The sequence below is a fragment of the Vicia villosa genome, unplaced genomic scaffold (assembly GCF_029867415.1).
Source record: "Vicia villosa cultivar HV-30 ecotype Madison, WI unplaced genomic scaffold, Vvil1.0 ctg.003713F_1_1, whole genome shotgun sequence".
Lineage (NCBI taxonomy): Eukaryota > Viridiplantae > Streptophyta > Magnoliopsida > Fabales > Fabaceae > Vicia > Vicia villosa.
This window is the reverse complement of record NW_026706279.1, coordinates 177,011-198,046: the sequence shown is the minus strand read 5'-3', so window position 1 is coordinate 198,046 and position 21,036 is coordinate 177,011. Positions and strand designations below refer to the sequence as shown.

Below are 21,036 nucleotides of genomic sequence, written 5' to 3'. Positions count from 1 at the left end.
ATTCTCATCCAAACAATTTTCTATGTTCGTATTGAGTCTATACCTTTGCCAGTAGCTATCGCCAGCCGTCATCACTTCTCTCGTAAATGGACTCAGCCTAATTCAATGAAGACAAATGATATGATGTAGGCTACAATGACGGTAACGAGATACGAAGATTGATCCACATGTGTATTTAGTTTCATACTAAACAAAAATAATTTGAAAAAATAATTTTTATTACAACTAAGTTAAATATAAAATAATGGAAAAAAGGGATATGCATTGACAGTGTAAAATAACTTTACACTGTCAACCAATGACGATCATGAATCAGGACAAGTCAGTCTGAAAATTTAAAAAAAACTTGTATGACATGACAAAACGTTATATTCTAATTGGATGACAGTGTAAAACTTTTTTACACTGTCAGTGCATAACCATTAAACTCTAAAATAATTTATGTGTGTATATATTAATATTTTTTATCCAATCAAACAGTTGAAATTTATTTATAATAATTATTCAAAAAAGTATATTATTATTTTTAAATGAGATAACTCAACTGATATTAGTCGTTTTCTGTGGAGGAATGATGCGGTAAGTTATTCCTTTAAGCCTTCTGCGGGGGCTTCGGAGGGTATCCTGACGTTGTGGGATATGGTGGAGGTGGAGGATTGGGCTACCAGATTGATTGAACACAGGCTGATTATTCAAGGCATGTTTTTTAAGTGTGGAGTTGAGTTTTCGCTAGCTAATGTTTATGCGACATGTGATGGTGAGGGGCGTCAAATTCTGTGGGACAGATTAGGAACTATTATGCAAAATTATGGTGGTGGTGGCCCTTGGTGCGTAGTGGGGAATTTTAATGCCATTAGACACCATCTTGAAAAGCGTAGTATGATATACGTTGAGAGATATGTGGAAGAGGTATCACTTAATAAGTTTATTGATGTTAATGCGTTGGTGGATTTTACTTTGTGTGGGAGACGTTTTATATGGTACCATGGAGATAGTAGAGTCATGAGTCGGTTGGATAGATTCCTAGTCTCTACAGAGTGGTGTGTTACTTGGCCTAATTGTACTCAGTGGTGTCTTCCTAGAGGTCTTTCTGATCACTATCCTCTATTGTTGAATGTTGATGTCCAGAACTGGGGACTGAGACCACAACAAATATTGAAATGCTGGGCGAATTTACTAGGGTATCACGATTACGCGGTTGAGCAGTGGAGCTCATTCCAGGTGGAGGGGTGGGGTGGTTATGTGTTGAAGGAAAAACTGAGGTTAATAAATGAGAATCTAAAATTGTGGCATAAACAGCATACTCAGAATTTAGAAGGATAATTTTAAAGGTTAAAGAGCGTATTGAGTTTCTTGATGTGAAAGGGGAACTCGATAGATTAGAGGTAGATAAGATGGAGGAACTTCATGACTTGTCAGCTGATTTGATGGCTTTATCTAAATTGAATTCGAGTATTCAATGGCAGAAATCCAGATTTAATTGGTTGACGGAAGGTGATGCAAATTAAAAAAAAAGAAGGGTTTTTGTCTTCTATAAGAAGGGTTAATGCAATTGTTTCTTTATTTGTGAATGGTAATATTGTGGAAGGAGTGGAGCCGATTAGGGATGCAGTTTTTTAGCACTTTCGGTCTCATTTAAAGATTGTAAAAGGTAATCGGTCTGAGATTGATAATTGTGCGTTTAAAACTCTTAGTGGGGGTGAAGGGGCTGATCTGATTAAGCCATTCTCGACGGTAGAAGTGAAATTGGCGGTGTGGGATTGTGATAGTTATAAGAGTCCTGGACCGGATGGTATGAGCTTCAATTTTTTAAAAGAGTTTTGGGACATTCTGAAAGATGATCGGTTGAGATACATGGTGGAATTTCATCGGAATGGGAAGCTAACTAAAGGTATTAGTAGTACTTTGTAATACGGTGAACTGACTTTTTTTGAAATGTTGCGGATAGCAAGAGTCGCGACCGACTTTTATTTTATCCAATTTTTAGGAAAGGCTAAAAGAACAGGAAAAGACCTTTTAAAAAGATTTTGAGTTCGGGGGGTAAGTTATACAAAGGGAAGGTGTAAGGCACCCTTTGTATCCATGGTTATCCATGGGCTCTTAATTGCTTGGCTCACTTTTGTTTTCAAAATGTTTGAATTATTTGAAAATTAAGGTGTGAACAGAAAAAATATCCGTTAAGGACTTTAGCTTGTAAATAAGCGTAGCCTTGTTTTGAAAGTATTTGAAAAGAGAGGTGTGAAAAGTAATTTGAAAGTTTGATTTGAAGGTGAAATAAGAGCAAGCAATTAGTAGCAACTACCCTAAGTTTGAAAAATCGTTCTTTTAGCTTTTCGGGCGAAAGAGTCTATCCATACCATAAGAGGGCAGGAAGTCTTTCAATTGGATTGGAAGGGTCATCGAAGGTTATCGTTCGCCATAAAACTCTCCCTGCCATAAAGAGGACAGGTAGTCTAAGGGAAGGATATAATAGTCATTTTATCTTTTAGGCAACAGGCGAGGATACCTTAGCAACTGGGACAATTATTCTTTATAAGGCAACCTCGAGGGAGTTTCAATAACTTTGAAGGCAACAGGCAACATTGCTTTAGGTATCCTCGGAATCGTGGGACTTGACTATTTAAAGGCAACAAGAATCAAGGCAACAATATAAGGCAACAGGCAACAAGAGGGATCACCCTAAAGGTGTGTGTGTGGCACAATCAAGTGGTTAATTCAGATATTTATCTTATACTTAGTTATCTAATTCTGTTAAAGGCTTGCACTCCCAAAGATTACTAACCACGCAGTTAAAATGGCAGAATTTAAAGGCAAAAGTTAAAGGTCCTACGCTATTACAATAAACACCCGCGGGGATGGGGGAATTAAAACAGAAAATAAAATAAAATAAAATAAAATAAAATAAATGAATAATTAATTTAATTCATCTTGAGCCTTCACATTCCTCGAACCCTTGATTGAATCATCTGAGAATTAACAGAAAATAAATAAAAGAGTGAGTGTAGGAGAGATTCATTGACTATTGAAATAAACCCTAATTGAACTTAATAAGGCAACAGTAAAAATTAATAAAAATTATATTTAAAAGGGTCGAAACTTAGCTTTTTGATTGCCATGGCGCGTAGTCGGAAGATCTTGGCTAGCCCTGAAAAGTAGGCACGAAGAAGAGAAATGTTAGTGCATTTAAGATTCGTTAACTACGGGTATAAACCCTATTTTATCCCCAAAAGGCAAATAAAATAAACAAATGGGACTGAACAAACCCTAAAGGCTAATGGAATCGAAAGTTCAATAAGATAGTTAGATGAGCCAAAATAACAATTAATAATTATAGGGTTATGCCCAATATTTTAATTAATTAAGTGTATAAATAAAAATTAAAATCAAAGGATTGTAAAGAAAATCGATTTTTTGATAAAAAAAATAAATAATTATAAAAATAATATTATTTAATAAAAAAGATTTGGGAAGGATAAATAAAAAGAGAAAGAAAGACAATAAAAATAAAAAGAAACAAGAAATTATAGAATTAAAATTAAAATTTTTTAAAAGAAAACTTAGCTCTGATCATGTATGATAGGCCTGTGAGGGTCTATGGTGGACTGGCAGCTTCTGACGCGTTGGATGGGTCTGGCAGGTGATCTAATGGCGAGGAGCGAAGGTCCACCGGAGTATTGCGTGGGAGCAACGCACTAGATCTGTAAGTAAATAAACTGAAAAAAATAATGGTGTAATGCCTGGCTCGAACCCAGGTCATTAATGTTACCAGACCTCTTCCCTTACCAATGATGCTAATTATGTTTGCTGATAATAATATAAGCAACAACGAATAAATATAAAATAAGTGATTAATAGAAAAAATCTGAAAACAATCCAACCTGGGCCCACTCACCACCAGCGAACCAATGAGATTGGGGAAGAGAAAAAGTTGAATCATTGACCATCCATGGGATGTGTGCCACGCGTGGGGAGAGAGGAATTGTTTTTTAACCATCCAATGGCAATCACGCGTGTGGAGTCAACGAGTCTCCACCACTATTCATCATCTTCCTCGCCTGGCTCACCAATTTTCCAACTTTCTTGAAGTTCTTGAAGTCGCAAACCCTAGCTCTCTCTCTCTCCAAAATTTTCGTCCGCTCTCTTGCAGCATAATTTGCATATATATAGGGGAGCATATTAGGGTAAAAAAAATTGTAGAGAAAGCCATTCATTGATTGGAAAAAAATTTGATTGGATCTTGCATGAAAACTTTCCAATATTGGCCAATTTGCTCCTTCTCTTTCCAATCTCAATCTCCACGAAATTAGATCAAATATATTGTTTGATTGTTGATTTAATTTGATTAAAATATTTTCTCTAATCAAATCTTTGATTTTTTCCTTGATTTATTTGATTTTTATCACTTTTTAAATGAATAAAAATCCATAATAAAACAAATAAATCAAATAAATTCGTGGGAATTGGATATTGGACTCTACATATGATAAGGATGGAGATTGGGCCAAGAAAGATTGGGCTCCTTTGCAAAATGATTCATTTTGGAGCCATTTACTTCACATTTTTTCTCTTAAAATCGACCAACTTTGACATTGCATATCTCCCTCAATTTCTAAGGTATGGATGAGTTCTAGGATTTTTTAGAAACCTTAAAGAGTCCTCTAACCAATGTCTTTGGTCTCATGTCAAAATAATTTTCCATGCTCCTTGTGTGTCCTTTTGAAAAAAATGACTTTTGTTGACTTTTGAAAAGGACCTATAATGTTTTGGTCCATATCTCTCAAATGAAGCATTTCTAGCCTTGTCATGTGAGAGACAAAGTTGTAGAGAATTCAATTTCCTTCAAACTGAGCTTTGGATGGGAAATTTCTGATGTTCCACGTGGGAGTTATGGCCGGTCAAAGTTTAGTTGACTTTTTCCTTAAAAACCCTGATTTAGAAACTCAGGTTCTTGATGATTCTGGAGCTTTTCTTGATGAATCATGATCAATCCTTGATCAAATGATGAATGGTACTCCATAATGATGATGTTGACCAAAACTCAGAAGTTTTGACTGTAGTTTGTCCATAGTTTGACTTTTAGGTCCACTAGTCGATTATTGATCGTTTGGGCTGTTAAGTGAGCAATCTTTTGAATCGAGGCTTGAAACTTGGCATGAGAGTACTTTGAATCTTATGAGAGACCATGGAATCCATTTGAGGTATCAGAAGTTCAAATTCCTTGATTAAACTAGAAACCCTAATTTAGAGGTTGTTGTTTAGGAGAGAGACTGCATGCTGGCTTCTTGTGTATCTTTGAGCTTTTAAAAGTCAGATGGACTGAAATATAAATAAATATGTTGGGCAAATTTTGGGGTATGACATCTGCCCCTGTTCAATCTTCTTATACCTGAGGATGTAGATTGGCTTGTGTACCTGTCGGAATATGAGGGTAGAAGAGGATTGAACACTAGAATACCCAGAAATTTGCCCTTGCTTAAGTAGGGACCTTTGCCAGAGACGGGCTTAAAGATGTCGTCCAAGTGTTGGAAAAGATGTGAAGTGGGTTTTAAGATGCCACCTGTCTTGATAAGTTTTTAGAGTTAGAATGAGTCGTTCGTTAGACTATATCTGAACTTGAAATGTTGAGAAGAAGTTGTTGAATGTTGATCGTGTCATTTCTGTTCGTAGTAACAGAATTTAGACTTTGACAGTTGATTGCGTCTACCTCGTTTGTGATGATAGAGCTATATCTTGGAAGGTTGATCGTGTCAGCACCGTTCGTAGTAACTGAATTAGATCTTGGAGAGATGATCGCGTCTACACCGTTCGTGATGATAGAATTAGATCTTGTAAATAGAATACCATAACGGGTCATCCATTAGACCATATATGATAGAGGACGTCAGAACGAGTCATGCATTAAACCATGTCTGAAGGAGAACATTAGATCATATTTGTTGGAGGGTGTCAGAACGAGTCATACATCAGACCATATCTGAGGAAGGATACCAGAACGAGTCGTACATTAGACCATATTGGGAAGTAGAACATCAGAACGAGTTATTCATTAAACCATATCTGAAGGAGAATACCAGAACGAGTCATATATTAGACCATATCTGATGAAGGAACGAGTTATTCATTAAACCATATCTGAAGGATAATGCCAGAACGAGTCATACATTAGACCATATCTGACTGAGAACACCGGAACGGGTCATACATTAGACCATATCTGATAGAGAACACCGGAACGGGTCATACATTAGACCATATCTGATAGAGAATGTCAGAACGAGTTATTCATTAAACCATATCTGAAGGATAATGCCAAAACGAGTCATACATTAGACCATATCTGACTGAGAACACCGGAACGGGTCATACATTAGACCATATCTGATAGAGAATGCTTGCTTGATGAAGTTTTGGAATGTAAAAGGCTTGTCGGAATGAATCTTCAGCTCAATTATATCTGAGAGGAATGCTTGTCGAGGCGGAACCTGAAAACAAAAGTAGAAATATGCAATGTCATGATGCATGTATTATATGACGAGTTTCTCCAAATAAATGAGAAACCCGTATGTTTATCATGAAGTAATGTATGCAATGTATGAATATGTATGTGATGTGTATGACTGATGTTGTTCTGAGAAAATAAATTTCTGTATCATTGCGACTTGGATATTTTATCTTGTTGTGTAGCTGGGGATTTATGATTTCTGCTTGGGGGTGACCAGTAACTTGATGTACCCTGGCTGTGGATTAGAGATATTAATAAACCATGTTTGAAGAGGAAAAGAAGGTCGGGGAACCGACGGTGTCGAAGGTGTGAACTCTGTTGAGGAGCTATATCTTTTGTTGGACGAGAGCATTTGAAGATATCTTCTTAATGATTACTCTGTGGGGATATGATCCCGTGAACCCGACTCTGTGGGGAACATGGGTGCCTTGAAAGTTGCCCCCAGTATTATTGTAACTATCATTCTTGGATTTGATTAGAACCACACCACTAAGTATTGATCAAGATATCAAGCTGGACTTGCATAAATTTGCCCCTACTAGTAGGAACTTTGGAAAGATTCGCCTCGCGAGGACTTTATGAGATGTGCACGATGGGCGACATGCCTCTAGTAAGCATAAACTTAGGATGGTGCCCCTGACTGATTGAGCGATGGCTTCTAACCCACTTGGGTGCATGCCACTGATTGTTTTGACATTTGAGAGATTCTTGGAATCTTGACTTGATTGCCCCAGATTGATTGGGGCAAGACGTGTCGTGCCCCTTGTATATGTAGGAGACATTGCTTCTCGGAGTAATCTTGTCTGTCGGGATAACTTCCAGTCATTAATTGTACCCTGTTGCAAGTTCTTTCTGATGCTGACATTTGAAATTATGTAGCAAAATATGTTTAATAATGAATTCATGAGATGCAATGCATACGTTTGTCTTGAGTTTTTGAAAAAAAACCTTAAAACAAGAGATTGTAAAAGCGTGGTATTTGTAAAAACATGTTATTTGTAACAATATGATGTTTGTAAAAACAGGATATCAACTTAACATTTGTAGTAAACCTTAAGGAGTCAGGATACCTTTTTGGTGACAGTATGCTTTCGAACTAACCATGCTTCAATTAGGACTTTCAAGGGTTGTAACGTGGCTTGGTTCACGGTTTAAGAAACACAGGACAAAGGCTCAAAATTTGATTGTACCCACCCCTCTTCGTGATGATGTTCAGTCCTAAGCTCAGTTAATTCAACTTACGCATTCAGGTTCCATGAGGCTTTTGGATTTGCACCTTTGATAATGACGATAGTTCACAAGCAAAGAGGGCTTTTGAGATGGCAGTCACTTCTTCCTTCTGGTAGTCACAACATTATGTTGTTCAGGAATTTATTGACTTCTCTTTTTTTCATCCTTTTGATATCCCTAACTTTTGCCTGAACTGTCTATTTTGAGCTTACAGTCAGCGAGATGCCTTGATTTTTGCCTAAGTCTTCTTTTTGATTTTTTGACTCAGCAGGCTTTTCTTTGTATATATGTTTTTCATCATATTTTCTTTTTTTTTGAAAGATATTGACTTCCTTGCTTAATGATTGATGAACCATCATTGGCTTTTGATCGACCTCTCCAACGCTTCTTCGATGTGTGCGGATGAACGTTGGTGATTGAAACCCTTGTTGAAAGGTGTACTGAATGATTCTCTTGAAATAGAATGCACAGCCAAATTAACTGAGAACTACCCTGCCCCAGGTTAAGATTAAGGGTTTAATTTGTGTGAGAAAGAAACCTCTACTTCTTCGGCTCAAACGGGGTTGACGAGGGATTAACATCCTTATATCTCCACTATTTAGGAATTGAAACAATGCCTGTACATCATCAACATAGTCCGTTCAAAAGCATACTGTATGAGGTTGCGGTATCATTTTCATCATCCTCCCTCAAAAGGCATACAACTTTTAACTGGAGTCGAGTATCACAAAACATATGCAAAGTAAAGACATAATTTAAAAAGAGTGATAGCGAAATAAATTACTCAAGACAAACATATGCAATGCACTGATGATGATTATTAAAACAAATAATGTCTATCATAAGTCGAATGTTTAAACAAACAGAAAAAGAAATTGCAACTGAAAGTAAAACTAATGATCTTAAAGTCCACCCATCTAGCCATCCACAATATTAGCACTCTTGTTGTTATTGGGCATGGTTGCAGGAGAGTCGAACTCAATTTCTCCAGCGTCGATCATATCCTGGATTTTGTTCTTCAGCGGCCAACAATCATTAGTGTCATGCCCAATGCTGTCAGAATGATAAGCGCATCTTGCATTAGGATTGTATTGATGAGATAAGGTATTGGGCTTCAGAGGAGGATCCTTTAAAGTAATCAACCCTGCTTTCAGCAACTGTTGTAACGCTTCGGCGAAAGTTATGTTGATCTTTGTGAATTGTCTTTTAGATGCGCCTTGTTTGCGTTGATTGCCCCTTTTTCGTATCAGCACTTGATTAGAGGCTAGGACGGCTCCCACAGCATTAGATTCATTCCTTTCAAAGTAAGGCTGATCTTTTGTGAGCGAAATTAGGAGAGCATTCTGAGTTTGCAGTCAAGAACAACAATTGAAGGCCCAATCTTTACCAATCGAAGACATTCTGTTGATGAAGATGAATCCCTCTATTAATTCTTGTGTGTTCTCCATGCCTATGGAGAGCTAAATTCCTCTTGTTGAGTTTGAGGTAGTAATTAACCTATGAATATACAATACCATTGATTCTTTCCTATGAACAATTGTTTGAATTTATTATCAATAAGAAACTTTGCTTTTAAATTAAATTATTATGGAGTCTTTGATCGAAATAAAAGATTCTAACTTTTGCCCTAGGTTACTATATTAATTCAATCTCAATTTGCAGAGATGGAATTGTGATTGAGTTTTCATAATTATTGTTCCTTATTACTATTATCGATATTGATATTTTGAGAGATCGAATCTCATACCGGTAAAAGTCTATCTAATTTGATTTGCAGACATGGAATCATATTTGAGGATAAGTGAAGATAGTAATTCAAATGATTGTTCAATTGTGAATTAATTGATAAATTGTATAGGAATAGGTTGATGAACCCTAAAGCTCAACATATTTCCTTAATCGTTAACAAACGTTCATTATTTGCATTTAAATTATTGTTTAAATTTGATAGTATTATAATCATAAAACAAATTCAATTACTTTTTCTCACTCAAAATAAATAACTATAGAACGGCAGTGATATTAACCAATCCCTGTGGATACGATATATTACCGAAAATATTTACCCACAAATACTTTCAACAAATTGGCGCCGTTGCCGGGGATTGGTGTCAATATTGCACGCATTGCAATAGTTCTTATTTTGAGTTTTAATTTTTATTTTCTCGATTTGGTTGTTTCACTTGTTTGCTAGTTTTTGCAGAAGTTCGTGTATGCACAGCAAAGTTCCCAGTGATCAACTTCTTTTTGATCCCGAGATCGAAAGGACCGCTAGGAGGTTAAATAGCAAAGCACGAAGAAGAGCAAACATAGCAAAAGCAAGAGACAACGCGACTGCGACATCGTCACAACAACAACTTGAAACAATTGACGAATCGCAAGAAGGACTTTTCTTTCACGAACTATTTGCGGAAGAAGAACAGGTAGTCACTATACAACCAACTGTTGTCAACATGGCTGCTCCTAATCCATGTGCAAATAGTCCAAGACTCAACCCACAGTTCGCTAGAACTGCCGCCAACGGGCGGACTTCAGAATTGAAGACCGGTATCATCCAGTTGATATGTGCGAGTCCTTTCGCCGGATTGGACCACGAAGATCCGTACACGCATCTTACTCGATTATATGAGTTAGCGGGTACCACGGGTGTCGCTCAAGCTGATGAGGAAACATTATTCAAGAGGTTGTTCCCACACTCTTTGCTATCTAAGGCAAAGGATTGGTACTTGGATCAACCTGAAACAGTGATGACCGATTGGAATACCTTAGAGGAAAAATTCTTGGAGCGGTTTTATTCTCAAAACCGATTTTTTGAAGCAAAAACGGCAATAGCGGTATTCTCTCAAGGTAGTAGTGAATCATTGAATGAAGCATGGGAGAGGTATAAAGCTATGTTGAGAAAGTGCAAAGGACACGGTTTCGCAGTGGTTGACCAAATCCACATGTTCCGTAATGGTCTCACCCCGACCAACAAAACACTCTTGGATGCCACAGCTGGTGGCTCACTTATGTCCAAGACACCTGCTGAAGCTACTCAAATAATTGAGCGAATGGCTCTGAATGATCGTCAGGGTAACCATGATCGAACTGTCAGAGACAAGAAACCCAGAGTATTAGAATTGAACAACAGTGATGCCCTGCTGGCCCAAAATAAGCTTCTAACATCACAAGTGGAACTTTTGACACAACAAATATCTAAATTACCACAACAAATCAAGGAGCTGAACGGGGTATCTAATTCTTATCAAGTTGCTAAGTGCGAATTGTGCAAGGGAGATCATCAAACAGGATTCTGTCCACTAGTTCTAGAAGAAGAAGTGAATTACATGAACAACAACCAAGGATAAAGGCAGAATCAATATCAAAATCATCCATACCAACAAGTTTATCCACCAAGGAATAACAACCAAGGGTACCAACAAAGGCCACAAAATCAAGGGTATCAACAACAAGCCTTCCAACCTTACACTCAACCACCACAACAAGGAGGACAGTCAAAGTTAGAAGAAACTATGACACAATTCATGCAAATGTCAATGACAAATCAAAAGAATCAAGAGGCAGCTATAAAGAATTTGGAAACTCAAGTGGGTCAACTTGCTAAGCAGATTGCGACTAATCAATCAAATGCAACTTTCTCGGCCAACACTCAAGAGAACTCAAAGGAGCATTGCAAAGCGGTGGTGACAAGGACTGGACAGAAAGGTGGTAAGGATGAAACGAAAACGAATGAGGTTGAGGATGATAAAGAAAAGGAAGATGAAAAACATGATGGAGAAGACGAAGAATATGAAATTATTAACAATGGGGCTGAAGAAGAAGATGTGAATAAAGAAGTCAAGAAGGAGAAATTAAAAAGAAGGAGTGCTAAAGATAAGATGGCGAACAACACGATTCCAAGTCAACATTTGCCATATCCCCATGCTCCATCAAAGAAAGACAACGCTAGACAATATGCCAGGTTTATGGAAATTTTTAAGCAACTACAAATTAATATTCCATTCTCTGAAGCTATTGCTCAAATGCCAAAATATGCGAAATTTATGAAAGATATCTTGACAAAGAAGAAAAGACCGGAAGAAGAAGAGGTTATTATACTTGATGCACAATGTAGTGCTATAATATCACGCCTCCCCCAAAAGGCGAGAGATCCTGGAAGAGTCACATTGCCGGTTACAATTGGGAATCAAAATATTGGGAATGGATTGATTGATCTAGGATCAAGCATCAATTTAATCCCTTTATCAATAGTGAAGCGGCTGGGAAATATTGAAATGAAGTCAATAAGAATGACTTTGCAACTAGCAGATAAATCTACCACTCTTCCGTATGGAATTGCACAAGACATGTTAGTAAAAGTTGACAAATTTTTGTTTCCGGTAGATTTTGTGGTGATTGATATGGAAGAAGACAAAGATTCACTTATCATTCTTGGAAGGCCATTCATGAAAACAGCCCGGATGATGATCGATATCGATGATGGTATAATGAAGCTAAGAGTCCAAGATGAAGAGGTATGTTTTAATCTTTTCGATGCCATGAAACAACCCAAAGACAAGAATGATTGCTTTCGCATGGATGTAACTGAAGAGATTGTGGAAGAAGTGGCAAGCCAAATTCATCTTTCTAACCCTTTAGAGAGATCTCTTGTTGATTCTTTTAATGTACTTACTCAAGAAGAAGAAAAAGAAATTGAGTTGTTTCTAAAGGAATTAGAGAAAGGTGGTAACACATCCACAAAGGAAAACAAAGTGGAAGATCTGGGGCTGAAAAAAGAAGTGAAAGAGTCGAAGATGGAATTAAAACTACTCCCAACTCATTTGAAATATGTCTTTTTAGATGAAGAGGGAAGTAAACCGGTCGTTATTAGCTCGAAGTTGAATACTACAGAAGAAGCAAGACTCATCCAAATCCTTCAAAAGAATAAAGCTGCAATTGGATGGGTATTAGAAGATTTGAAAGGTATAAGTCCCGCATATTGCATGCACAAGATCATGTTAGAGGAAGAATTTAAACCGGTAGCTCAACCGCAAAGAAGACTAAATCCAACAATGAAAGAGGTAGTAAGAAAAGAGGTGATCAAACTCCTAGAAGCAGGAATGATTTACCCAATTTCTGATAGTGCATGGGTAAGTCCGGTACAAGTTGTTCCGAAGAAGGGAGGCATGACGGTAATCCGTAATGACAAAAATGAACTCATACCAACTAGAACTGTGACCGGGTGGCGAATGTGCATAGATTACCGGAGACTCAACAAAGCTACGAGAAAAGACCATTTTCCACTACCATTCATGGATCAAATGCTTGAGAGGTTATCGGGGCAGAATTACTATTGCTTTCTGGATGGATATTCTGGATACAATCAGATCGTGGTCAACCCAGAAGATCATGAGAAAACATCATTTACATGTCCATTTGGAATTTTCGCATATAGGAGGATGCCATTTGAATTATGTAATGCCCCAGCAACTTTTCAAAGGTGTATGCAAGCCATATTCTCCGACCTTATTGAAAAAAGTATTGAAGTATTCATGGATGACTTTTCGGTATTCGGAAAGACTTTTGATGCATGCTTGAATAATCTGGATGTGGCACTTGAAAGGTGTATTGAGACTGTCATACCCCAAAATTTGCCCATACTATTTCTCCTACTCAAAATCAAAGTCCAGGCACCTGACATGGTTTATGATACTTCAGACTATCTCCATGACGAAATTCAGGCTCTAATCCAAAAGATTTCCATCTCAAACATATCCAGGGGCAATATCATGACTTATAATTCTATTATTTTATTTTTATGACATTTATTTAATTTATCTGAATTTTATTCATTTGAACATTAAATAAATAAAATAAAAAAATAAAATAATTGGATTTAATCAAAAAAGATTGGATTTCTAATTATATCAAGTATCAAATGTCAAATATTTGAGGAGAATTTTGTGAAATAATTGAAGCATGATTGGAAGGGAGATTTTAAATAAAAATAGCAAGTTTCAATCAAAGATCTTCTTCTCCAAATCAAATATTCTTTTGATCCAATCTTTTTAAATATATTGACCTAGTACATCTTTATATAAGCTAAATTCACCCAGCATAAGAGAGGACTTTTTCTTAGGATTTGCAGCAAAGAGAATTCGTGCCAAGCTTCAAACAAAAGGCTCCAAAAACCGTGAAAGTGAAGGGCCATGGCAAACTGATTTTGAAACCAATTCAAGTCCTCACGAGCATCAAACAACGTTTCTCGACACACTCTGAAGCAATTGCAATCATCACTTTCGATTGAAGCACACCAAATCGCAAACGGTACAGTCACGGTTTGTTCCCTCTTTTCAAGAATCGATTTTCACAATTCACGCATTATAAACGTATTCTACATATATATTCATGTTTATAGTGATGTTTATGAATTGTCTGAATCGTTTAATTGAGTTTTTAAGCCCGCGAGACCATAACACCATTGTTAGGGTTTGAATGCTTCAAGAATGGGGGTTTTGGTTAGAGGCAATTGCAAGTCAAATTAATGGTCCCTTTGGACTCGTGAGGATGCGTATGTTCGGTCTGGGTCATTGGTTGGAGTTTATCGGTGTTTATTTGCAGTTTTTAGGGATGAATAGCTATAGCCACGGCAGAAAACCGTGGGTAAAGGTCTTCACGTTTATGCAGAAAAAACACCAAGTGGGGAAGAAGACCAAGCCCGCGCGTAACTGCAGTTTGAATTTCTAAAATTTTTGCTGTTTTGTATATTGTTATACCCCAAAATTTGCCCACATATTTTTCAAGAAAACTCCAATCTGAAAATTAAGAGTCTCATATAATCATGGATTTTTATTTCAACAAATATCCTGACATATGAAGTACTTAGTTTTTAGAATTTTTCTTATACAGTAATTTGGCTTGCAGTTGAATTTATTCTTACGCAAACGCCAAATACTGTTTATTACTTCACACATGCTATTTATTTATTTACAGATAAATAGTACTGACGCAATTGGTACAGAGTTAAATTCTTTTGCAGGCGCAGAATCAGTAAACTCATACTGTACTGGTAGCAGTAAATATTAGTTATTTATTATGTCTGTGTTTTTCTAACAAGTCATGTAAATAAACTTTCATTTTTCACATAAAACAAAAAACAACAAAAAAAGAAAATTAACTTTGACTGTTGATTTTTCACTCTAACTGCTACGTCAATACCCGAACAGTCGGTTGACAGACAAACTGCAGACAGTACAATTCACAGTGATTTGTACAATCAATCAAATCAATCATTCACAATTCAAATTTCCAAGATTTTTGTGTTAGAAGTCTTCTGAATATCACATGATTAGCAGAAACTCAACACTGCACAAAAATCAGGTACGCTTAACTGCCTCCTATACAGACAGTCCCTAATCAGGGTTTTTCTTGTTTTAACAGGAGCAACAAGTTTTGAGAGCTCAAATGGATTTCATATACATCCATACATCTCAAAGTACCATCATACAAATTTTCAAACTTCAATTCACTCAGACGCACCGTCAGCAGCTCAAACAGTCAACAGACGACCCGTTTGACCAAAAAGTCAACTGACAGTCAAAAATGAAATTTTTTGTCAAAGTCCATATTTTGTCAAAGGATTCAACATTTGATCATTGGATGATCACAATTCATCAAGGAAAGATCAAAAATCAACAAAACCCTAAGATTCAAAATTAGGGTTTTTGCCTGAAAAGTCAACTCAACTTTGACTGATCATAACTCTCTCATCCTTCATCCAAAAAATGTCAACCAAAGCTCATTTTGAAGGAAATTCAATTATCTTTCAAATGCAATTGATCCCATGGTCATAGCATTCACCATTTGAAAAATATGGCCAAAGACATTACAGGTCATTTTCAAAGTCAACAAAAAGACACTTTTTTCAAATGGACACACAAGGAGAACCAAAAATCATTTTGATATGAGACCAAAGACATTGGTTAGAGGACTCTTTGAGGTTTCCAAAAAGTGCAAGATCTCCTTCATATGACAAAAATTGAAGGATTTACACCTTGTTGAAGTTGGCTAAATTTTGGGAAAATGCATGAAATCAACATTGCTCAAAAATGTTTTTTTTCCAAATGAGTCCAAGTTTTTATGGTCCAAACATCTTTGCCATGTTACTATGGGCCTCCCACGACCAAGACAAAGCCCACATCTATATTATCCATTTTTGACATAATTTTATCTTATTTTAAGATTAAAATTAAAGGAAATTGCATGGATAATTGATGGCTTGATCTCCAAGTATGACACACCTCCAAAGTCTTCATTTTTCTGCAGAAAATTGATGCCCAAGACAAGAGCATTGAATGGAGTCAAGCTTGGTCAACAATTCAAAGATTTTTAATATTTTAAAAATCAAACTTTCAACAAAGACAACAAAGCTTCTTGCTTCACTTCCAAGCAGCCTTTGGGCTATAAAAGAAGCATCATACTTCAGCAAAAAAGGGAGACACGAAGAGATAGCAAGAGAATAGCCACAAACCTCTCAAAATTCTCAAAAAATCTCCATACTTTGTAATTTTCAAAATCAATTTTCCAATCAATATTAATACAAACCAAGCATTCTAATCATCTTCTCAAAGATAATAGAGTAAGATTGAACTTTAAACACAGGCCCATGAGAGTCGTATAGTGCACATAAAGTTCTTCATGTACATATGCCCTTTACTTTCGTTTTCTTATATGCAATCAATTTCCATGTAAACTAACCATCTTAATATGTTCATGAGGTCCTATATGAGTGATCTGGGCTTTAACATGAGAGTTCCCACGTGAGAATCACCTCATACCATTAACACGAGCTCATGAGTGTTCATACTTGAATCTCTTCGAATCCATGGCTACAGACCTCAAATTGCAAAACTAATACCACCATCGTGTTCAGGAGGTGATTTTAAGGGATCTGGGTCACTTTCATTCATTGCTAACGCTTGTTTTTTGCAGGTTCAGAAGTTATCAAAAACTGCATATTTTATCGTTCAAATAAGGGAGGTTAAAAACCCCCGCTATTTGAGTCCAAAAATCACACTTCTGGAGGTTGAAGACGACCACGCGTCCCAGCGTGGTTCGTCAGCCCCAGCTTTGACTTTTCAGCGTGCCTGCGTGGCCCTTTCCACGTTTCTCATTCGCTGGTCAACCAGCATGGGTCCCAGTCAGAGAATCTGAATTCTCCTTGAATTCAGTACATGCTCCCCACACTCATATCATGCGCCTCCAAATCTGAACCACATGATCAATCAAGCCAGCTCATCCAATGATCATAACACACAGCCCACACCATGCACCTTCATCAAATTCCACACTTGATAAGTATCCTTTTTATATTTTCTATTTTATTTTATTTTTATTGCAAAAATAATTAAAAATAGTTTTAAATTCCAAAAAATTCCACAAAAAATATTTTAGACTTCTAAAAATATATATTATTTTCTGAAATAAAAATATTTTATTTTTCTTCATAATTTCAATATTTTACATAATTAATTAGTATATGTTTATATATTTACTTTTTAATTATTCTAACCAATCAAAAAATCATAAAAAAAATTGTTCTTTGTGTTAAATATTGTTTATATATCATAAACTAATTTTGTACATATTTAGGATAATTTTATCATTAAGTTTTAATTATTTGTGTAATTATTTATATAATTATGTTTTAATTAACTTAAAAAATCCAAAAACAATTTCAAAAATTACAAAAAAATTAGTTTTGTTCTAAAATCAATTAACAAACATTTTGTACATATTTTTAAACTTATTTGCTAGGTTTAATCATATTTCCATCTTTTCTTTATTTTAAATTAATTAATAATGCATTAATTATATTTAAAATAAATCACAAAAATACAAAAATATGCCTTTTATTTCTTGCAATTTAAAATTCCTAGATAAATGTATAGGATGTCAAATTCATGTAAATAGGCTAGTTTACATTTCCCGCACAATCGATGTAATAGCGTAGATTTACTTTCTGCACTTTACATTTCCGCATTTTAATTTCCAGCACCCATATAAACTGCGTGTATGTCAAAGATAAAACTGAACCGTCAGATCACTAACTTCAAAGATAAATATCTGAATTCAATCACAATCACATTTGCACCTCCTAGGGTAACCCCTTTTCACTCTTTTCAAAATCAAAGTTACATTTCTACTGTTTCGAGTACAAAATCGAACCTTTTGTTTATATCCGACGAATGGATAGATTTTTAAAGGGAACAAGGATAAAGACCTCCTAACTCAGGGTAGACCTCCTAGTTTGCTTGCTCAAAATCAAAACAAACAAAATTCTCATACACTGTTGTTTTTTTTAAAACGAATTTTCCAAAAGACAATATTTTGTATACATCCAAACACGGATCATTACAAAATTAACGATCTTTTCAAAACATCTTTCGAAAGATAAACAAGCATTTGTATATATCCGCACAAGGATCATTACAAATTCTATTTGCAAAGGTATTTCAAAAACACAGGTAAAGCATTCCGAATCAATTGAAAAGTAAAGCAAATGAGCTAAGCAAACTAAAGAGCCCATGGATAACCATGGATACAAAGGGTGCTAACACCTTCCCTTTGTATAACCTACCCCCTTACCCAGAATCTCTCAAAGGTCTTTTTTCTGTTTCTTTTATAAACCTTTCCTTCATTGGATAAAATAAAAGGTCGGTGGCGACTCTGTAAACTTTTTCAAAAGTGACGCGAAAGCGTCCGATCGACAAAAAAGAGTCAGTTCACGTATCCCACCCACGGAGGGGTATGGCCCGAAAGGACGGTCCACAGAACTGGCGACTCTGCTGGGGAATACAAATTCAAAATGTTTTCAAAAGGGGTTACCTTTAGAGTATAGATCATTTCGATGTTTTCAATTGTTTGATCTGATTGCTTTACTTTTCACAGGTTTGCTTGGGTACTTTGCTTGTGTGAAAGATTCTAACCCGAATCTCGAGATACCTTAAGTATATGACAATAGACCAAGGAAACTGTACGGCATGTACCGATACGGTTGATCTGGTAGTCATCGTTAGTGTGATACTTTGGTTTATACTGATGTCCCTTGAAAGCGATCAAGGAGTATATTAGGCTTCCGAAGTGTCATTAACACTAATTTGTCTTAGAACCTTTTAGTTGAACTTGACTTGTGGCCTATTAAGTGGCTAGCTTTGAAATTGATCGAAGCTAGTTATCCTCGAGGAATATTCTTGATCGGCCGTCCGAGCGCCGTATTGAGATGTTGTCTCCAAGGATCATAGAACCCGAATACTATTCTAGGACAGGTTTTCAACCAACTCAACTTCAGAGGGGAGGGTATCACCTATCAACCTCGTGCAAGCCTTTAAACCTAAGGCTATTGTTTGATTTGTTTTTGTGTGCCACATGTTTGCATCATAAACACATCATTTTTCACTACACATTTCAAGGATCAAAGAGTTTACTTTTGTTTTTGCAGGTAATGGCTCCCGCCACCAGAGATTACATCCGAATCAATATCTCAACGGTGCCATCTGAACTCAAAGTCTTGGTAGCAGAATTCCCCAGGAATGCTCAATTCACTGAAAAGCATGGTCACCTACTCCATTTGGTTACCTCAAAGTTTGAAGAAGACATGATACGGGTCCTGTTCCAGTTCTTCGACCCTGAACATCATTGCTTCACATTTCCTGATTACCAGTTGGTACCCACTTTGGAAGAATTCTCTGAATTAATTGGATTACCAATCCGAGATCAATTACCTTTCACTGGTTTAGAAAGAAAACCAAAACCTGAAGTCATTGCTGCTGCTTTACATCTGCAAAAGTCAGAAATCAAATCCAATTGGGAAACAAAGAGTGGAGTTGAGGGTTTGCTTGCCAAATTCTTACTGGAAAAGGCTCGACTACTGCTAGAAAACAAAAGTTATCCAGCTTTTGAAGAAGTTATGGCTCTTTTGATCTATGGGTTGGTTTTGTTCCCTAATTCCGACCAGTTCATAAGTGTACACATCATCAACCTTTTCCTAATTCGCAACCCGGTACCAACATTGCTGGGAGACATCCTACACTCTCTACACACTCGTACCACGAAGAAGCGAGGAACTCTCATGTGCTGTATACCACTGCTGGCTAGGTGGTTTACATGTCATCTTCCCCGATCAGTACTGAGAAATGAACAAAGAGCACAATGGTCTTACAGAATCATGTCTTTATCTCATTCAGATATCCGATGGAACAACTTCTTTCAAAGAGACATTACTATCATTGATCATTGTGGAGAATACCCTAATGTGCCACTCCTTGGCATTAAAGGAGGTATCACTTACAATCCCTCTCTAGCTCTACGCCAATTCGGATATGCAAGAAGCAACGGTCCTCATGACATGATTATCCGTGGCATTGTGTTTGATTACGAGAATGATTCTCACAGACACCGACGAAGATTCATACAGGCTTGGGACAGTGTCTATAGAATAGAAAGCAAAACTCTGGGGCAATGGAATTCTATTCCTATGGAACTTTACCTCAGATGGGTGCGTACTCATGCTCAAAAACTCATGATGCCCTATCCCGCTGTTCTACCTGTGACTATCGAATCAGAAGTCGAAGGTTACGAACCTCAAGTTATTCTACACCCGGATATGCCAACTGACTTGGAAGAGTTGCAAAAATCCTGGGTTCAACTCAAAGAGGAAAGAGACACCTTCAAAGAACACTGTCAGGACTATGAGAGAAGGCTATTCGAGCTCACCAGACAGCTTCAAGAAGAACAAAGAATCAACGCATTCCTGGGGACAAAGAAAAAGCGCCCACGGGAGACCTGAAAGATCATTTATTTTATTTTCTGTCTTGTAAGCCCAAATGAGGCAAAGAAAAAAGAATAAATTGATTAACTAACGTTTGTTGCTTCTTTAACAAATCTAGACTCTATGATCCTTGAAAACATTGCACACATGCATACACATTGCATTTCATACATTGCATTTCATACATTGCATTCATATACATTGCATACACATTGCATACATGGCATCCAGTCATACACATTTCATAACAGGTTCTCATGACGGGTTTCTCATCTCTTCGCTGTTTATTTCAGTCAGAAGAGATGGAATCTGAGGCAAGCATCAAGAATCTCGAAGTACAGAATGCCCAAGTTCAAGTGGCAATTCTGGAACTGGCAAAGGGGCAACAAGAGCTGAAAGCCCTGATACTCAAGAAGAAGAAGAAGCCCAAAGAATCTGCAGGCTTGAGTTACCTGAGAAGGAAGATCAAGATCCCTGTCAAAAAGATCAAAAAGCC

General features: G+C 36.7%; 1 protein-coding gene across 1 annotated transcript; it reads left to right on the top strand.

The window, feature by feature from the left end:
- The first annotated feature begins 639 nt into the window (after positions 1–639).
- LOC131641397 (uncharacterized) lies at positions 640–1,323 on the top strand. The gene has a single exon (XM_058911699.1). The coding sequence runs from the start codon at positions 640–642 to the stop codon at positions 1,321–1,323; it is 684 nt and encodes a 227-aa protein (XP_058767682.1).
- Positions 1,324–21,036: the final 19,713 nt, after the last annotated feature.